General features: G+C 39.0%; 1 protein-coding gene and 1 pseudogene across 1 annotated transcript in view; both read right to left on the reverse strand.

Moving 5' to 3' along the window:
- Positions 1 to 973: 973 nt before the first annotated feature.
- The window catches only part of Rnf169 (ring finger protein 169), a 104,145-nt gene continuing 84,433 nt past the window's right edge, over positions 974 to 20,685 (reverse strand). The window contains exons 5-6 of the mRNA XM_076846644.2: positions 8,873 to 8,972; positions 974 to 8,427 (exon numbers count right to left, since the gene is read on the reverse strand). Coding sequence (XP_076702759.2) covers positions 7,264 to 8,427; positions 8,873 to 8,972 — 1,264 coding nt within the window. The 3' untranslated portion in view covers positions 974 to 7,263. The remainder of the gene's footprint in view (positions 8,428 to 8,872; positions 8,973 to 20,685) is intronic.
- LOC143392107 (peroxiredoxin-1 pseudogene) lies at positions 13,364 to 14,340 on the reverse strand (annotated as a pseudogene).

A 20,685-nucleotide genomic window follows, 5' to 3' on the forward strand; every position in this document is an offset into this window, starting at 1 on the left:
GGAAGGCTGTTGGACAGTTCTAGCACCTGGCTATGCTATCTAAGTCCCTCTGCTTTTTTTTTTTTCTTGGTCCTGGGGATTGAACCCAGGGGTGCTTAATCAGAGCCAGGCCCCCAGCCCTTTTTTTTTGTATTTTATCGAGAGAAAGGTCTCACTGAGTTGCTTAGGGCCTTGCTATGTTGCTGAGGCTGGCTTTAAACTCACGATCCTCCTGCCTCAGCCTCACAAGCGGAGGGATTACAGGAATGCGCCACTGTGCCTGGTAGCCCCTCTTTTTGGCTAAGAGTATATCTGCTCTCTGCCCTCCCAGACCAACCCTTCATTTTATATGAGAAAATCCTGAAAAGGTGACACCTAGGTGGGCCAAACAATTAACTTTTCAGTTAAGGACTGTTACCTCTCCTAGACTGTGCTAAATTGTTGAATATTATTCTGAATTCCTGATCTGATTAGCTTCCCCATCTTGGAGAATTTTGTAGCGAATAGTAGAGAACTGGCTCCTTCTCCCTCACATATACCCAAATGTCATCAAGAGTGTCCCCCAGAAGGGAGCCACCATGCAGTACAGTGACTGCTATCCCTCTAGTAAGACCATATGGCAGCTCATATTTTTAACTCATCCTTTCAGCTTCAGCGTGAACTATTTTTCTAGTCACTTGTCCAAGTTGCCAGTGAGCACCATGGAGTCAGATGTGGCCAAAAGAGAACTAAAGTAGGTACAGATTATGCCTCACATCTCATGTTGCCTCCTAAAGTGGGGGTGCAAAGGGAAATCAGCCTGGTCTCTAGCCCTGCCAGTTCCAGTCCAGAGGAGGGGACACCTATCCCAGAAAGCAACCAGTAACACAGTTAAGGCTAGAGGTAGAAGGTGGCAATGCCTTAAGGTGGCAGAAAAACCAATTGGTAGCTTTGGACTGAGATGCTGTCAGGGCCAGTTTTCATGTGTAACTGAAGACCTCCCTGCCTGCCACACCTGGCTATCAAGGAATTAATGAGTGGTGTGTAGAACATTTGTTACTCGATGGGCCAATAGATATGTGAGTCCTGTTTCCTAGCTACAACTAGCTATACTGTTCATTTTAACCATCCTACTTTTGAAGGTCTTGGCCAGATGAATTTAAAAGTCCCTCACATGCTGATTTAATCATGTATGACACCAATTCTTCCAACAGTCTTCCAAATTGGAAGAAATGAAACAGGATACGTTTGTTCACTGTTGGATAAGAAACTGATGAATTCCTGAACAAAGATTCCAAAAATGGGGTATTTTTAAAAATCAGATTTGTAAGTACAGTCCTAATATGACAGTATCATCCCATACATTCTTTCTTTACTCACACTTTTTCTTGGTGCCTTCATTAGGAGTATGAATGTGAGAATGACAGAAAATTGTAAATTGGTGATAACTACATCATGAGTTACATCTGAAGATATAGTACCATGGAAGTCCCATCCCAGCTCCTAATCTCCCCATCATTGTGAATGGCCAGCACAGAACATTCTAACATAAGGTATCTCCCTTTGCAAAGGCAGCAACAAAAATCAAATAACACGTGGTCTAAGCATAGCCCATGTTTGCCTGAGATTACTCTCCAGAGACAAGACTTTGATTACAACAGAATACTCAATTTCATGAATTTTTTTTTACTGTAGTCTTAACTTGGGTCTTGCCTCAAGAATACATACATTGAAAGATGCACTTTGGTACTGTGTAAATAAACAACACATCATCCCACTTGATTCCACGCCATTTTGTTGTGGCAGAAGCATCCCTGATGGGATATGCCCTGTTTGAGTCCTCTGTCTTTGTCAAAATGCTCTTTATGATGAGTTGGAGGGAGAACAGCCAGCAGTAGCAGTCCACAAGGATCCAGGTTCCCTCTCCAATTGTAGACAGCAGGTTGAATAAATTATAATCACTGGACCACCAGGGAGCCACAGCAGGTTGAATAAAACCAACAGACAATGCATTTCCTATTTTTAGGTGGGAGGGGAAAAGGCCCTTAGGGCAATTGTATTTGTACAGTTAAATAGCACAGCAGTTGCAAAAAGAAAACCCATTGGTTGGCATTTAAGATAATAATTTCCCCACTTTGCATAATACCTACTCTGTTATTCCAACTTTAACTGCTCTGCTGGGAGCTCAGGGTTAGTGATGCCAGGTTTGATTCAGACTTGACTCTGAGGGACAGCTCTATTCCCATCTGGCATTATGGCTTGGTGGATGGGTGGTGCCAACCAGGGAGAAATCTGGCTGCCACCATGTTAATTTGGAACCAGGGTCAATAGCTACTCTTGAGCTCTAACAGCATGATATTTGAAGAGTGCATTGTCTGGGTCTCATTTAAATGAAAGGAAAGAAAAACAAACAAGCCTTGACCTTGGCTTTTTCTGGTGTCTTAAGACACAGGAAAAGGTAGGGAGAGAGCCTGGCCAGAGTTTGAGGTTGCCTCTCACTAAGAGTACCACTTTCCAAGCCATTAAGAAAGCATTTACTCAACAAGGGGTGCCCCCTAGAAAGGAAAGGAAAAGAAAATACTGTAATACATAGAGCAGTCTGCACATTCAGTCTTGGCACTTTTCCTTTGTCATCCAATATGACTAATCACTAAACTGATGACCTCTGCATATATCTAAGTCTCTTTTCTATAGAACAATTTTCTTCAGAAAGCTACAGTGGATAATAATTGTGCAAAGATGCACTTCTGGATCATCTTCAGAAGAAAATCAGTTCCGCTGCCTCTTTCCCTAGAACCTGTTCCCCCACAGGCCTACTTTCTCATCACCACAAGAATTCATAACCAGCTATGCTAGAGCTAAAGACCTGGCCAAAAGATCACTCTGTGGGTTGATGGGCTAAAAAACATCTAAGACCCTAAGGAACTTCTGATTTTGAAAGACAAATGAAGGGCTGGTTAGCTTTTAACCCTTAGTAATTAAAATGATAATCATCCCAACCAAAACATATTACTTCCCAAGATTCCCCATTTACATTACTCAATACACTGTGGGGAAAGTTTTCCCTACCTAGTGTGTATTCAGGAGATATAGGAACATTTTCATTTTAACTGAAAATATCAAAACAAAAAACTATAAAACTTTCCACATCACTGGAGTATCCTCCTCATTCCTGAATTGTGTGTGCATAGACATCTGTGTGTAATTTTAAGGGTTATTTATTCAGGTCCTAGAAAACTAAAGGATAAAATAGTATACAGGGCACTGAATCCTCATTTGTTAGAGAAAAAAGGGGGTGAGGGGCTTTAACTTGATTTGCATGCCTACTCCAACCACATTTTAGAATTATGATCCACCCCCCCACCCCCCACCCCCGCGCTCTCCTGCTGGCCCTCCACTTTAGTGAGAAGCCAGGTAGGAAAAAAAAAGAATTCCAAGTTGCCACCAGCTCTTGATGAGAGGTTGGGCTGGGAAGACATTAGGATGTTACTGAAGCGAGGGGTGGGCCACTTTTGACCACATCAGTGATCCACAACCTGCCTCATTTCTTGGCTCCTGTGCTAAAAGCTACTAGTGAAGAGAGGCCATTGTTCTGTAATCACAACAAAGATGATTCATTCTCCCCTGGTAAAATTACTTAGGAAATGGAAAGTAGTGTTACAATCAAATTCATGAATCTGACGATCTCTAAAAGTTCAAGGCAGCCTGCTGGGTGCTGAACATCCTAATGAGACCTTTGAAGAGTACTGCTATTAAAAAAAAGAAAAGAAAAAGAGCCTTTCATAAGACCATTAACATAGTCTCCAGCCACACACACATTCAAATACATTCCACTGGACATTGAACTCCTCAAGAGCAGAGACTATCCATCATTGTATTTCCAGCACAGGGTTGGCACAAGTTTAAGAGTTCCAGAAGCATCTGTCAAATGAGCAGAAAGGATGAAGAGCACAGCCTTCACTAGACAAGCATAGTGGCAGCTTCCCATTTAGGCAATTTGCCAGTTTATAATAAGACAGCAATTAATTAAGCAGCTTTTAACCTCCCAGAGGCATTTTTTCCTTTAGGTAAAAAAGAATAGAAACCTACAAGGCATTATTTATGATTAATTCTTCCTCCAGGCAAAAATTTAAAAATTAAAAATTGTAAAAATAAAGGAAGCCACTTAGGAAAGGTTTCCTGGGCAAGCCTCAGCTAAGACCAGTTTTCAAAAAGAAAGAATAAAAGGAAAGGGGCCACAGGTTGGGTACGTAATCCTTTGATCTGTTACCAACCCAACAGACCTAGATGACTTCTTCTACTTGATACACAATCAATGGTTGTAGAACATGTTCCCAGTCTTTCCTTCTCTGCAGAAACAGGCCGAGAGCCCTCTTCTGAGGGGGCCACATTTCCTGGATTTTCCCGTCAGAATGACACCTACTCTCCCACCTCTCATAACTTACCCTTAATAAGAAAAAACAGAAAGCCTATACACAGGAACACATTGGTAGGATGTGGGAAATCTGTATGAGTTGGACTTCAATAGTAAGAACATATGTTTTCTGAAATACTGTGTCTCATTCAAGTTCATTGCCCTATCATTCTATTCTCCTTCCTTGTCTTTTTCTCTCACTTCTGTTCCCCAAAGAATTCATGTCAACAACTCTATTTGTGACCAACTTCATAGGCAATAAGAAATGAAATTTTTTTTCAGAAAGAAAAAGTGTTCAGATTTTAGTTTAAGTATGTGAAGCATCTTAAAACACAGATAATACCTTAGTGGTTTTTTTTTTCCTCCTCCAAAGCCAAGCAGATGAAAAATTAATAAGTCTCTTCCCTCCTTAACCTAACCTGCTATGCCTACATTTAAAGGACTACTGCTCAGCAGAAGTGTACAAGGCAGCTGTCATACCATCCTTGGCATCACAGTAGGTGCACAGGGGTGGTCAGAAACTGGGACTGGAATATCCACCTAACAAGAAATAGCTTTTTACTCTTCATCTGAAGTCTAAACTTGTTGCTACTGCTATGCAAGTTCTTAAAATCAAAGTATTAACTTGGGGAAATATTTAAAATATATATTTTTCATCTATTAAAAATATTTATCTTTTTTACCAAAAACAAAAATCAATTCAAACTGAAAATGTTTTTCAAATTATTGGTGCTATAGAAAAAGGTGGGAAGTGGAAAAATAAGTATCTTTACCACTACCAATAAGACTAGCCTTTCCAATAATATTTATGAAGATCAAAGAGGAAATACATCAAATGGCAGTAACTGAAAAGTTTTCTCTATGAGCATTTAGTAAGGTCACCGTCCCTGTCCTCTGCAGACCAGTGCCAGCTCTTTTATTTTGGGCACTTATTCCACAAGTTACGCAGGACCTAGAACTGAAGGGGTGTGAATATAAAGTCACGAGATTGATGTATGTTTTTTAAACATACATCTGCACATGTGCGCACATGCAGAATACATACATTCAGGTGAGATGCTCCCCACCAGAGTTGTCACTGAAGAGGTCCTGTATATCTCAGTAATGACCATAATGCTTCAGTCATCTCTGGAATTTCTCTTTGGGAACTATTTGGGAACTGTGAGCTGCACAAGAAAATGGCTCTGTTTTTCAGTGGTACCTCATTTATGACTCCAAACCCTATTCATAAATTTTCTTTCCCAGAGGCTTCAAATAGCTTCTGGCTAGTTTCAAACTTAAAATTCTCTCTCCTGTAACTCCAAAAGATTTAGGATCTGTCCTGAGAAGAAAGTACTATAAATTACTTTCTTCAACAGTGAGTCTGATCTGGACCCCATCTTTTGCCTTAGTAGAAGGAGGCTGAAATACATGATCATTAAGGTGCCTTCCAGTTCTCACATTTTTGGGAGTGAATCTATGTCTCTAGAAATTTCTAGACTTTGAAGACAGTTTTCAGAAATGTTTCACCAAAGACAACATCATTGTAAAAATTATGCATATGCTGTGGGGGCTAGTCAAAGGAGATATCATATATGGGAATATATAAGCTCTGGAAGGTTTGTTAAAATGCCAGTCATGTGACTATAGTAACAGCTCATACATACACAGGGAATGCCAGCCCATCTGAGATTCCCTAAAATTTTCTTTCTCTCTATTCTCAATGAGCCCAGATGGGCAGAAGCACCAAGCACCACCAGGGATGCAAAAGACACATGGTGTCAGCTGCTAAGGAAAATAAACCCCAAAGGTCCATGGGACTGAATTTACCAGCTGAATCCAGCTAGATACCTTGTTTCCACAGTATGGAGTTTCAGCATCATTCTCTACCTGACTTCAGGGAATTTAGGATTTTAGATCAACATTGCAGATAATCACTGGCCATGAGGAAAGTGTTAATGAAGCCTCACTACAGTTGGTCTCAGGGCTGGAACCCCTATGAAAACACAACATGTAAACCGAGGGAAGGAGAGGAAATGGCACATCCTGTCAACTTAATTACTTGCATATGGATTTTTCAATGTTCAATGTGCAGCCTGCTTTTCTTAGGTGCCCCTGGGTTGCGGTCTGTTTGGACAACCTGTTAGTATAGAATACCCATGGGACTTGTGGTCAGTCTGGGCAATGCCACTTAGTTGTTGAGAGAATATGAACATCTGCACTTTAGTTTCATTATCTGAAAAAAGGTACCACTTATGAGTTAGTTCCCTTAGAAAGACCAAATTAAGCTGTTTGGAAATGTCAACCATGCAGCATTAATCACATTATTTTTTTAAAAAGAGAACGTAAATTAACTTTTGTAGAAGCACATGCTCAACTGATTTAGGTAGGTAAAAGTACTTGTAGCAAAAGCAAAAAGAAAGAGGGATACAGCAATATCATTTTGGGTCTTCGAAAGTACTACACTGCTCCACTTCTTTGAAAGACATGGAATTAATTTTTATCTGCAAGATTGATTTAAAACAACACCCTGTTGAAAGAAGTCAAGAGGTCTATCAGCTTGAGAAGGTATCTCCTCTTTCCTCTACCATTTCTAACTGTGTCAATTATGCTCCTAAATGAGGCCATTCCAAATCTCACTCCAAGTGGGTGCTGTTAGATTTGGCCCAGAAGCCCTCAGAGGTGGTCACTTCAATGGGGATGGTTTGGCGGTGAGGAGTGCTTCTGGTCTGAGTCCCAGAGAAACAGACACAGTTCCCTTGTACTTTGACTACCAAGGCCCTGGACCCTCTCAGAACCATATTAGACAGTGTTTTGCCATAAAAGAAACCCAAATGAGAACACTCAGCTCTTCTGGATAAATGATCAAGGTCAAAGACCTCTTAAAAATAGGTAACACTGTTCATTAAGTGCTACTTGGCCCCAGCCATGCTGCTGGACCGTAGGAGATACTGATCCACGCTTCCTTTTCGACGACTCACAGTCCGCCTCTCACTGTCAAACATGCGTTGCAACTGCAGAGCCAGCTGTCGGTCCTCTTCCTCCTGCTGTAATTTCTGCTCCATCTCTCGCAGTGCTGGGTCTGTTGGGGCCAGACCCACCTCACTGCTGGCTTGTCGCAGTTTCTTAAGGGAGCCATTTTGTTCCAAGTGTTTGGTCTTACAGCGTCTTTTTCGACCTCGCCGCAAGGAAGGAAGTGGCTCTTCACCCAGGCTGTCTACCAGAACACCATTAGCCAGATCAAAATGATTTAATGTCTTCAGCTGTTTCTTTGTTTTGAGGACTCCACCCAAAACATTGTTTTTGGGTAGCAATGAATTAACTGTTGAGATTTTCACAGCTGTGCTTATGTAAGTTTTGTCTAACCTGGTATCTGGGATTGACCCTGACCCCTCAAACTGTTCCCCCTCCAAAGTCCCACTGGCTCCCCCTTTGAGTTCCAGTGGGATCTCAGTGCTCCTTTTATCATCACTGTTCTCTTCAGCTTTTGTTTGGCTAACTGAGGGGGAATACTCAAGGTTAGTGGGAGTGGGTCCAGTCTCCTCAGAGAGTATCTGCCCACTGCAGAGTCTTGTATTTGAATCCAGAAGTGGCTTTTCCTTGCTAGAATGGATAATTTCAGAACTTAGTAAGTCTTCGCCTGTTTCAGATGCCAGGGAAGTTAGAGTGGCCTTTGAAAGGGTCTTTTTAATCTGCCGCTCTTGAAAGATCTGTTCCCACTTTTTGAGGATCCGGGGACTAGCCTCATAAGAAGTCTGCTTCTGCAGGCTTCTGTTTAGGTTGCGAGGTGTTGACTTGATGATGAGGGGACTTAGCACACGGCCATCAGGGAGTCTCTTAGGAGGAGTACATGGTGAGCAGACAATGGGCTTGAAATGGTTCAGTTCTTCAGAGATGCTGTCATTGCTCTCAGGACTGATAGAGCGCTCTGGCTTATGTAGGGAAGCCAAGGAAGAGAGGGAGCTGAAGGGCAGACGCTTTTCGATGGTTAAGTCAGGGGCTGAGAGACAGCGGTTATTTTGAGTGGACAAGAGGACACCAATGATGGGGTTGGAGGCTGGAGTCATAGTTGTGACCTGAAAAATATTTTAAAAATTACATAGACATGTATTTTTTTTTCCACATAATTTCTTCAGGACAGCAGAGAACAGGGACAGAGAAGGAAATAAAAAGAAAAGCAAGGAAGAGTGATGTGAGACCAAGAAAAGGAAAGAGTCTCAATCTAAAGTGCATTCTATTTAGCAGAAACTCCTATGCACTTGGATCAATTAATAACATTAAAAATCTGAAGTAAAGAAACATCTAGAGCTTTTAAAATGCTTCCCTAATGGTTCTGATATCATGTGGCTATTAACTGAAACCTTCTTTCACATCTGTGTGTAGAAATTTCCAACATAACTAATATAATATGCCTGGGACCCATTCCCCATTCTGCCTCTTCTCATAGAAATTGTTTCTTCCACATGCAGAAGATGCTACAGAGGACTAGAGAGCTTCAACAGCCTGTGGCTGTGATTGTACCTTGGCTTTGATGGTTGGAGCTGCTCTGAGTCTGTTCTTCACTCTGTCCTGAGCTGTGTCACTGCAGCTCTGACTCCTCTGCACCTTGGAATTTAGCTTCCTAAGAAAATAAAGAAAAGACAAAAAGTGAAAATTAGTTCACACTAGTTTAGGAAAAAGATGACAATCTCTTTTATGCATTCTAAACCACTCACCAAGAAAGACAAATCTCTTGGGCAATAGAAAATGAGTTAATTTATTAACAAAACACATTCCAAGAACAAACCTATCAAAAGAGAAGGAATGCTCCAGAGAGTATATCTGGTTCAAGCTTTTGTTTCCAAATTATACCCTGCCTAAATGAGGCAAGACCAATGGCTATTTTAGAGACATGTAGGGATACTTTCCTTAACATGCTGCATTCAGCATTAAACCACCTTTACAAACAAAGTTTCTTTTTATTAGACCCAAACCCCTTGTCAAGCAATCTAAATCAGCCATGAAATAAATACTGAAACACTTATAAAAATGCAGAGCAGCACACTATATTTTTGTGTAGGGAGTCAAAATTAAATGTAGTCCCTCCCTTAACCCTTTTACATTGAGTTTTCTAGTGACTTAAGAGACTTCAAGAACACATGATTTTCTTTCTTATTCCTTCCTTCCTTTTTTTGTAGCGTTAGGGACTGAACCCCACAGCCTCACACATGTTAGGCAAGGGCTCTCTACGACTGAACTACATCTCCGGCACTTTTTTGTTTGTTTGTTTTTAAATTCTGAGACAGTCTCTCTAAATAGCCCAGATAGGCCCTCAGATTTGCAATTCTCCTGCCTCAGCTTCCAGTGTAGCTGCAATTACAGGTGTGTACCACCACACCTGGCTAAGAACGGATAATTATTCTCTTATATATTACATCATGACTTTACAACACAAATCAAACTCCACAGTACCTGTATTGTATACTGAAGTCTACAACACTAAATTTTGTATATAGTGTGAGAGTGGGGTCTACCTTCATACCCAGCACTATATATGAATTTTACTCTTAGAATCACTTTCAAATAACTGTCACCTGCCCCACAGACTATAATTGCTTACCTTCTCCAACTCCTCCCTAGTATGTCTGCTCATCAAGCTTTTGTCATAATACTTACTATATGCCAGGCACTGATGAGCACTATCCAGGCACTGGGAATGCAGAAAATAACAAGTCACAGTCTAAAACTTCAAAGAATCAAAGCTCAGTGGGGCAGATGATTAAATAAGGGAATACAATACAGTAAACAGGCACACACAGAGAAAAAGTATGCTTGAGGGGCAGAAATGGCATAAAAAGAGGGTTACTAATAACCTATGATGGAGTAAGAACAAAGTTGGAAAATCCTTTCTGTAGCATGTGCATTCTGTTGGACAAGTGTTTGCTATAAGTCAAGAGAGGATCCCAAAACACAAATTGTCTCCTCAAGTGACTCAATTCAGCTTTGGAATGAATTGCATCTTATGTTACTATGTAAGGATTAGCTCAGGAAAAAACTTATGAAGGAAGTAAGGAATAACTCTATAGAGTTCCTCTCCTCTCTTGCATCTCTAGTCAAAGTCAGCTATACCTACCCACAATGGCTTCTATTCCAACATCTCTGTGATATTCCTTCCATTCAAAATCCTCCCATCCTATGTCTCATGGCCACATGATATTGTCAAGAGAAAGGGAGGGCCATGCGTCACCAAATTCAATACTTAACCCAACCCAGATGACTAATATGAAAATTGTACTACTAATGGGAGGTACACTTGAAGCAGACAGAAAATTTCAATGTCATCATATGAAGGCAGCTGCTTAGAAGTCAGCCTGATAGGTATTTCACTTAGAAAAATATTAAAATTCATTTGCATTCCTAAAAGTCACACTAACTGCCAGTTGTGTAAGCAACAAAGAAATAAACTGGATGACATATTAAAATACTATGGTGAATTGTATATTTCTGGTCAGGAGAAAGGGATATAGAGCTTGAGACAGGCAGCATTATTTCAAACATATGAGTTTTTGGTGTAAATCCCATGGAAAATCAAGTACACAATATGAGGAAGAGATTTTCTGATCAATGTAAGAAATATCTTTGTAATTTTTATAATCAGATTGACTGCTGTCCCAGCAGATACTGGGCTTGACTCCATCAAAAAGATGTTCCAGCTGAGGATGGACCTAACCTTAAGTTTCAAATACTCCATAATTAAGAACTAACTTAATACAATTTTTAAGAACTTAATATAATTTATGAGTCTATCTTGTCAAAGGTAAGAAGGTAAAAGCCACTGGTTCCATGTCCAAGCTATTGGGTACACAAATGACAACTAACAGTAGCTGGGAGAACCTGTTCACATGCTTCCTAAACTTCACTATGGTGAAAGAAAAGGCCCAAATTCACACTTATAGTGACCAAGCACACACTGAGGACACCCAAAGAGTTTCAAAAATCTTTTTGGTAAACCTTAGTACAGCACACATTATCACTGTCTCTTCCATTCATTTGGTTAACACACTTTACAGAGCACCAATTCTATACAAAAAATAGAGGTTGATGAGAAGATAATCTTGACCCAGAGGAGCATGGAATCACTGAAATCTACTACACTATAAGAGCTACAAAAAAGACACAGATAATACATACAGCTAACCTCTCCAGGTATTTTCTCTTAAGAGTTTTATCGAGTTTTAGCTCTTATATTTAGGTCTTTGATCTATCTTAAATTCCTTTTTGTCTATGGTGCAAGGTTGTAGTCCAATTTCATTCTTTTGAATGTTGATATCCAGTTGTCCCAGCACCATATGTGAAAAGACTATTTCTATCTCCCAATGAATGGTCTTGCCACCCTTGCTGAAAATCAATTGCCCATAAATATATAATTTATTTCCAGACTCAATTAGATTCCATTAATCTATATATCTACCCTTATTCTAGTATCACACTGTTTTGACTATTACCACTTTGCAGTAAATTTTGAAATAAAATAGTATGAGTCTTCCACCTTTTTCAAGATCACTTTGCATATTTGGGATCCATGCAAATTTCATACATAAATTTAAGCATTAGTTTACTGATTTCTGAAAAAAAAAAAAAGCCCATCAGAATTTTAATACATATCACATTGAATCTGTAAAACGTTTTGGGGAGTGCTGCCATCTTGAAAGAATTAAATATACCAATCCATGAACACAGGAGGTCTTTCCCTTCATTTACATCTTACATTCTTTCAACAATGTTTTGTAGTTTTTAATGTTCAAGTCTTGCAACTCCATGGTTAAGCTTATTTGCAAACATTCTACTTTTTTGATACTAAAAATTATATTTTTTAATTACAGTTTTGGATTGTTCACTGCTAGTGTATAGAAATGCAACTGAGTTTTCTGTGATGCATCCAAGGAACAGGGCCAAACCACAGACCGAAACCTCTGAAACCATAGCACACCCCTATAATCCCAGTAACTCAGAGGCTGAGGAACAAGGATCGCAAATTCAAGGCTAGCCTCAGCAACTTAGCAAGACCCTGCCTCAAAATTTAAAATTAAACAAAGGGGCTAGGGATGTAGCTCCAGAGTAGAGTACCTCTGGGCTCAATCCTCCAGTGGAAGGAAGGATGGACAGAGAGACTGAAGGAAGGAAGGAAGGAAGAGAGAGGTAGAGGTAAGGGGGAGAGAATGAGAAAAGAAGGGGTAATGGGGAGGAAAGAAATCTCTGAACCTCTGAAACTATGAGCTCAATAAACCTTTCCTCCTTATATCTCTGCCTCTTAATTGGTGAAGTTATTCAATTTAAATTTAACACAATTACTGATAAGGAAGGGCTTCTCCCATTCGGTTATTTTGCATTTTTCTTTTTGTGTTGTGTACCTAACTCAGGGCCTTATACGTACCTACTAGGCAAGTACTAGCCAATACCTCATGTCTGTTTGCTATTATACTTTTTTGTTCCTGAATTCCTCCATTAGTGCCTTCTTTTTTGTTAGATTATTTCCTAATGTACCATTTTGATTCTTTTATTACAAATGCTTTTATATTTTTCTTGGGAACTATAATTAACATCTTAATTTATAACAATCTATCTTGAATACTAACTTGATTTCAATAGTACACAGAAACTTTGCTCCTACAGAACTATGCCTTCTTCATGTTGTTAGTGCCACCAACTTATAAACTGTACCTATCAACACTATAATCCCTATTTATGCATATGCAGTTGTCTTTTTTCCCCCCTCAGTTCAAATTTACGATAGTACAAAAGATCATTGGGTTGATGCCCCACTACTTGAACATCCTACACATCAGATGGCTTGCTCCACAACACAGCTCAGGCTATTCCCACCAATGGAAAAAAATCTGGCCTCCCAATCCCTGTAGGAAAGGCATGTTTTGTTCCCCACTGCATCTTGTGTTTTAAACATGAACAAAGTACAAAAGGGTTTTTTGTTCTCATGGTCACCCACTGCAGCCTGGCACTAAAATAATCTAGCACTCACTTCTGCTTGGAGAAATATTCTTTGCTCTTTTGGTCATCCGGCTTGACTGATATCACTGCTAGGCTTTCAGCTAGCCAGGTACACCTTCTCATATTTGTCAGTGAACTGGAAAGTCTGAGTCTTATCCACAGAGTGGTCCACATGAAGGCCATTTACATTGATCTGCTAAAGAATATCCTTATTATCAATGTCAAAGAGGCACCTGAATGAGATGCCTTCATCAGCTTCTAAAAACCCCATAATCTTGAACAAGAGTGCATTTTGTGTCTGATTCTATGGGAATATTCATTGGTCTCAGTCCTCCTTGTTTCTTGCTTGGGTGTGTTAAAGCAGACCAGATGTTAGAGATGAGAATCCACAGAAACAATAATTACTTAAAAGCTGAGTTTCTTAAATTCACCTGCCCTATCATTGAGACTAATGATCAGTGGGAGGTATACACAGGTGAAGTCAAGAGTGTAAAACGATACACCATACTTTGCTCTGTAGTTAGGCTGATATCCTGGGGATGGTGGTGTTGTTGTTTTGGGGATGCTGAGGACTGAAAATGCTAGGCAAATGCTCTACCACTGAGCTACACCCCCAGTGGCTGACATCTTTCTCTTGTTTTCCCCCGTTCCTTCCCTCCCTCCCTCCCTCCCTCCTTCCCTCCCTCCCTCCCTCCCTCCCTCCCTTCCTTCCTTCCTTCCTTCCTTCTTTCCTTCCTTCCTTCCTAGTGGGGGGAGGACTGGAGAACTGGGGACGGAAATGAGGGTGCTTTTACTTCTTTCTATATTTTATTTTGAGACAGATCTCAGTAAATTGCCAAGGTTGGTCTCAAACTTCTGATCCTCCTACCTCAGCCATTTCTGGAATTACAGATGTGCACTATCACACCAGTTTGACTGATATCTTTGAACTGACCATCTGGGATAACAGTTGTGACTTTGAAGTTAGGGGTTGGGAGCCCAACTTTGGCATTTCCTAAAAACATATTGCTACAGGCAGTACTGACACAGAAAGAAGAAAGACATTAAGACCAGCCAATAATAGTATTTTTTTTTTTAAGTTACATACTGCCAGGTGTAGTGACACATGCCTGTAATCCTAGCAGCTCGGGAGGCTGAAGCAGGAGGATCTCAAGTTTAAAGCCAGCCTCAGCAACAGCGAAGCACTAAGCAACTCAGGGAAACCCTATATCTAAATTAAATACAAAACAGGGCTGGGGATGTGGCTCAGTAGTTGAGTGCCCCTGAGTTCAATCCCCAGTACAAAAAAGAAAAGAAAAGAAAGAAAAGAAAAAGAGTTACATGCCAAGAGTAGATTAATATATTTATAATATTTCACTGAAGGATTTCCTTTTTGTATTTCTTGTAGGCAAGTCTACTCAAGACAATCTCTCAATTTTTGTTTATTTAGAAATATTTTAATTTTTCTTTAATTTTTTTTGGGGGGGTCTGGTTCTAGGGAATGAGCCCAGGGCCTCACATACACTAGGCAAATGCTCTCCACTAAACTACACCCCCAGCCCTTTTTATTTGTGACAGGATCCTGCTAAATTGCTCAGGCTGGTCCCAAACTTGCAATATTTCTATTTCAGTCTCCTTAGTAGCTGTAATTAGAAGCATGTGCTACCATATGTAGCTATTTCTTCTTAAATTTGAAGGATGGTTAGTCTGAATATAGAATTCTTGGTTGACATTTTTTTCTTTCAGTCCTTTGAAGATGTCATACCACTGCCTTTTTGCATCCACAGTTTCTGGTGAGAAATCTGCTGTTTAGCTTATTGAAGCTCACTAATAGGTGATGATTTGTTTCTCTCTTGCTGTTTCCAGGATTCTGTTTGGCTTTCAACAGTTTGATTATGATGTGTGTTGATGTAAATGTCTTTATCCTACTTTAGGGGTCTTTGAGCTTTTGGGGTGTATAGATTTATGTCTTTTATCAAATCTGTAAGTGTTTGGTCATTATTTCTTCAAGTATTCTTTTGCTTCTTTTTCTCTTTTCCTTCTGGGAATCCCATTTTGTGTGTATTGGTATACTTAATGGTATTCCTCAGATTTCTTAAGCTCTGTTCATTTTTATTCATTCATTTTTCTTTCTGTTTCTCAGACCAGACCATCTCAATTGACCTATCTTCATGTTTTTTGAACTTTTGCTTGCTCAAATCTACTCTGTCATTGTACTTTTCATGTCCAGAATTTCTATTTGGTTCATTTTTATAGTTTGAAATTCTCTATTGTTCTCAGAGTTTTCTTTAGTTCTTTGTTCATGAGTTCCTTTAGCATTTGAGCATACAATCTAAAGTCTGTATTGGAAAATCAAATACCTAGGCTTCCTTCAGGAAGTGTTTCTATCCATTTTTGGGTCTACATATGAGTCACACATTTTTCTTATCATGCCTCATTATTTTTTGTTTAAAACTTAATATTTTGAATAGTTATGCATTATTTAATGACAGGGGTATAATCTGAGAAATGTATTATTATGCAATTTCATCACTGCAAAACATCATGAATGTGCTTACCCAAATCTAGATGGTATATAGCCTAATACAAACCTAGGGCTATATGGAAAATACAGTCATACATGTGGTCCATTGTTGACTAAAATGTCAACTGTACATTGCATGACTACATCATAACATGGCAACTATGAAAATCAGACTCTTTCCCCTTCCCTGGGTTTGTTGTTGCTGTATGCTGTTGTTGTTTGCTTGTTTACTAATATTTTAAAAACTGATTTTATAAGATCTATCCTTTAAATGTCAAAATGCCAAGATCTGCATTTTTTTTTGCTTAATTAAACATAACTTATTTGCTATCAACTTTTGATTAATTTCAAGAGTCCCACGAAAATTAATTTTGACTGTTTCTGCCAAAAGGGATAGGCTTCTGGAGTTCTCTATTCTGTCATTTTTGTTAATATCACCAAGCAAAGTATCTTTTTTTAAAAAAAAATTTATGGGGCTGGGGTTGTGGCTCAGCAGTAGAGTGCTTGCCTTGCATGTGCAAGACCCTGGGTTCGATCTTCAGCACCACATAAAAAAATAAATATGAAATAAAGGTGTTGTTTCCAACTACAACTAAAAAATAAATATTAAAAAAAATTATATATATTTTTATAGTGGTAGTTGGACATAATTCCTTCCTTCCTCCCTCCCTCCCTCCCTTCCTCTGAAGATTGAACCCAGGGTCTTGAATGTGCGAGTAAGTGCTCTACCACTGAGCCATGACCCCAGCCCCACATAGTATCTTTTAAGATACAGATGAAAGAATTATAGAGTAAGAAAGAGGTATTACCATGGCACTGCTCTGAAACCCAAGAAGTACTTCTACAGATATGGGGCTGTGAAGTCTGACACTAAAACTCTCTAAAATAATGAATGTACAAACACTGTATAAAACAGAAACATATATTACAGTTAACATTATCAGTATATTATTTGTAATATTATAACTATTAATACTATTATTGTTGGAGCATTTGGTTAGACACAGAATCTTCAAAATGCTGGCTCAAATAGTCAAGAAAAGTAAACTCAACTTTCCTAGGATTCAAAGAGCTCAAATAACAGCCCCACTAAAAACTGAGGGAGGGCCGGAGATATATTTCATTTGGTAGAGTTCTTGCCTTGCATGCACAAGGCCCTGGGTTCAATCCCCAGCACCACACACATAAAAGAACAATAACTACTACTCTGTCATTTGTGTACATTCATTTTGTATCCCCAAACCCAAAATATATTCACAATGAATATATTCAACAAATTTCTTATAAATGAGTAAAAATATGTGCAGAAATGTCTCTCTCCCCTTGGGAAATACTTTAACATTAATCAGACCCTGTTATCTGTCAGGCATGTTGCTAAGTGTTTTAAATATATTGTATTGCATTTAATCCATACTGAAACTTTATGAGATAGGTATTATCATCCCCAAATTATAGAAAGGAAAATGAGAGACATAATCTTCCCTTTAGTACACACATAACTGAAACAAATATTTAAATCCACAATATCTCTATGATTCCAAGTCCTGTGTTCTTACTGCCACAGCACACTGATCTAACATTTTACTCTGCTCTGTCATAGAACAGACCAAACACATCTAGGAAAGCTCTTTCTATTTGAACACAAAATGAGTCATAAACAAGAAAAAGCAGCACTGTAGGAAAGTCAACTGGCTTAAAATTTCCACTGCTAAGAGGCCAAGAGGGTTTTCTAATTTTTTTTTTTTTTGAGGGGTACCAGGGATTGAACTCAGGGACACTCAACCACTGAGTCACATCCCCAGCCCTATTTTGTATTTTATTTAGAGATAGGGTCTCACTGAGTTGCTTAGCACCTTGCTTTTTTTCTGAGGCTAGTTTTGAACTTACAATCCTCCTGCCTCAGCCTCCTGAGCCATTGGGACTACAGGCATGTGCCACTGTGCCCAGTTCCAAGATGGTTTTCTGGGATGTCTAGTGAGGCTAAAAAAACCCCACAATTTCAATAAGTCTGACTTACAAAGAAAAGAGGACCAGTCAGTATAAACAATCATCTGGAAAGCTAGAAGTTTTAGTAGTTATAAAACACTGTTAAAAGGGTTTCAAATGATAATACATGATATAAAATTTGGCTTATGCTCTTGATTGTCTATTTATTATTCTGTCTCTCACATACTTATGCTACATTAGCTTCTTAATCATATCTTGAGGGGACACATACACACAAATGAACGTGAGTTATATTATAGGATTATAACAGAATCTTACCCATTTCTTTATAACAGAATCTCACCCATTTCTGCCACGTACCCAGAAATGGGTGAGATTCTGTTATAATCCTTCCCTGTATATATATCATCTGGTTTACCTGCTTTGTCCATATTACCATTTTTTCTTACAAGTGTACAATTTAATGGTTTTTAGTACCTTCATAGAGTTATTTTTAAAATTTTTTTAGTTATAAATGGATACAATACCTTTATTTTATTTATTTTTATGTGGTGCTGCAGATTGAACCCAGTGCCTCACACATACTAGGTAAGTGCTCTGCCACTGAGCTACAACCCCAGCCCCTCCATAGAATTCTTTTAACAATCACAACAATCTTAAAATATTTCCCTGACCTCAAAAAGAAAGCCTATAACCTTTAATTATTGCCCCCAAATTCCCCTCCTCCAACCTTAAGCAATCATTAATCTATTTTATAACTTATATAAATTTGCCTATTCTAGGAATGCACTAATATAGTAGTCCCCCCTTATCCATGGCTTTGCTTTCCAAGGTTTCAATTACAATGTGGTCAACTGTGGTCCAAAAATAATAAATAGAAAATTCCAAGAAAAACAGTAAGTTTTAAATTGCTGCCAGTCGAGTGGCATAACAAAATCTCATGCCCTCCAGCTCCATACCACCTGGGATATGAATTGTCCCATTGGTTAGCATATTCATACTGTATATATTATCCTCCTGTTATGGTTTAGATATTAGGTATTCCCAAAAAAACTTATGGGTGAGATAATATAAGAATATTTAGAGATATGAAATGATCCAGTTATAAGAGGTTTAACCTAATCAGTGCATTAATCCCTGGTAGGAGATTAATTTGGTGGTGATCTTAGGTAGGTGGAGTGTGACTGGAAGAGGTTGCATGCCTTTGGAGTTTATATTTGTCCTTGTTGACCACAGTTCTTTCTCTGCTTGTTGAATGTCATGTCCTCAGCCACTTTTCTCCACCAAACTCTTCTGCCATGATCTGCCTCACCTCAAGCCCCAAGGAATAAAGCTGGCTATCTATGGACTGAGACCCCTGAAATTGTGAGCTCCAAAATAAATTTTTCCTTCTCTACAATTATTATTGTCAGGTTTTTAGTCACAGCAGTGAAAGAAGTGACTAAAAAACTTCCTATTAGTCACTTTGTAGCTGTCTCGGTTATCAGATTGACTACTGGGGTAAAACAGCACTTGTGTTCAGAAAACTGTTATGCACTACCCTAATGCACATCACAATGCCTGTGCCGTTCATCTCATTCTGTATTGTCACGTAGGCATTGCTTCTTCTCACATCATCATGAGAAGAATGAAAGTAAACAGTATAATAAGATGCTTTGAGAGACAGAGACTACATTCACATAACTCTTATTATAGTATATTGCTAATTGTTTATTTTATTGTTATTTTTGTTAATCTTTTGCTGTATCTAATTTAAGCTTTATCATAGGTATGTTATGTATAGAAAAGAAAAACAGCATATATAGCATTCAGTACTATCCACAGTTTTAAGCATCTACTGGGGATCTTGGGATTTATTCCCAGCAGGCAAGGGCAGGGGGTCTACTGCATTCTCCTTGTGAACCGAAAAACTCTGTGTTTTTATAGCTCTATTCCAAAATTCCTAGCATAATGCAAAAGGATTTATTCATATCCTGGCCTCACTCCCTACACCCTTAAAACTGTGCTCTAAGTCACTGTTAAGGTTTAGATATGAAGTATCTCCCAAAAGCTCATCTATGAGATAATACAAGAATGTTCAGAGGTAAAATGATTAATTAATTGAAAGAATTAACTGGGTGGTAACAAATGGGTAGGGTTTGGCTGGAGGAGATGGGTTGCTGGAGGCATGACTTTGGGGTATATAATTTGTTTCTGGTACACAGAATCTCTCTTTCTGCTTCCTAACTGTCATGTTCTGAGCTGCTTTCCTCTGCCACACCCTTCCACCATCATGCTCTGCTTCACCTTGAGCACAGAGCAATGGAGTCTGCTGTCTATGGACTGAGTCCTCTGAAACAGTTGAGTCCCAAAATAAACTTGCCCTCTCTAATTATCCTTATCAGGTCTTTTGGTCACAGAAGTGAAAAAAACTGACCAAAACAGTTACCTATAGACATTTTGATTTTGGAGATGACAAGAAAGAAATCACTGAATAAAACCATCAGCTTAGCTTGCAGGTAGGTCATAACAACCTACATTTTACATAAATGAGACAGAAAGTCAACTGATTTCATTCAGAGTCCTGCTGCTACATCTTCTATAACCTCCCCTAGGCTAACATACCTGAGCCCCTTACCAACTCTGGCTTTGCTTGCTTTTATCAATTCTACAGATGGTTCTTCAAAATCATACCACTTACACATCTGCTTGTTTTGTGCTACCTGAGAGCTTCTGTATTCCATTTGTTCATTTTAAGGAAGCGAGATATACTTCCAAGAGGGTGTGCATATTTTAATGTACTCCAACACTGATTGGGCATGCATTTAGTATCACTAAGATTCTCAGTCTCTGTTTTTCTCCTTATACACACAATTTATAGAAAGTGCAGCTCCTCCAGCTCTCATATTGCCACACTGTG

Source organism: Callospermophilus lateralis, chromosome 2, assembly GCF_048772815.1.
Source record: "Callospermophilus lateralis isolate mCalLat2 chromosome 2, mCalLat2.hap1, whole genome shotgun sequence".
NCBI classification, from domain to species: domain Eukaryota; kingdom Metazoa; phylum Chordata; class Mammalia; order Rodentia; family Sciuridae; genus Callospermophilus; species Callospermophilus lateralis.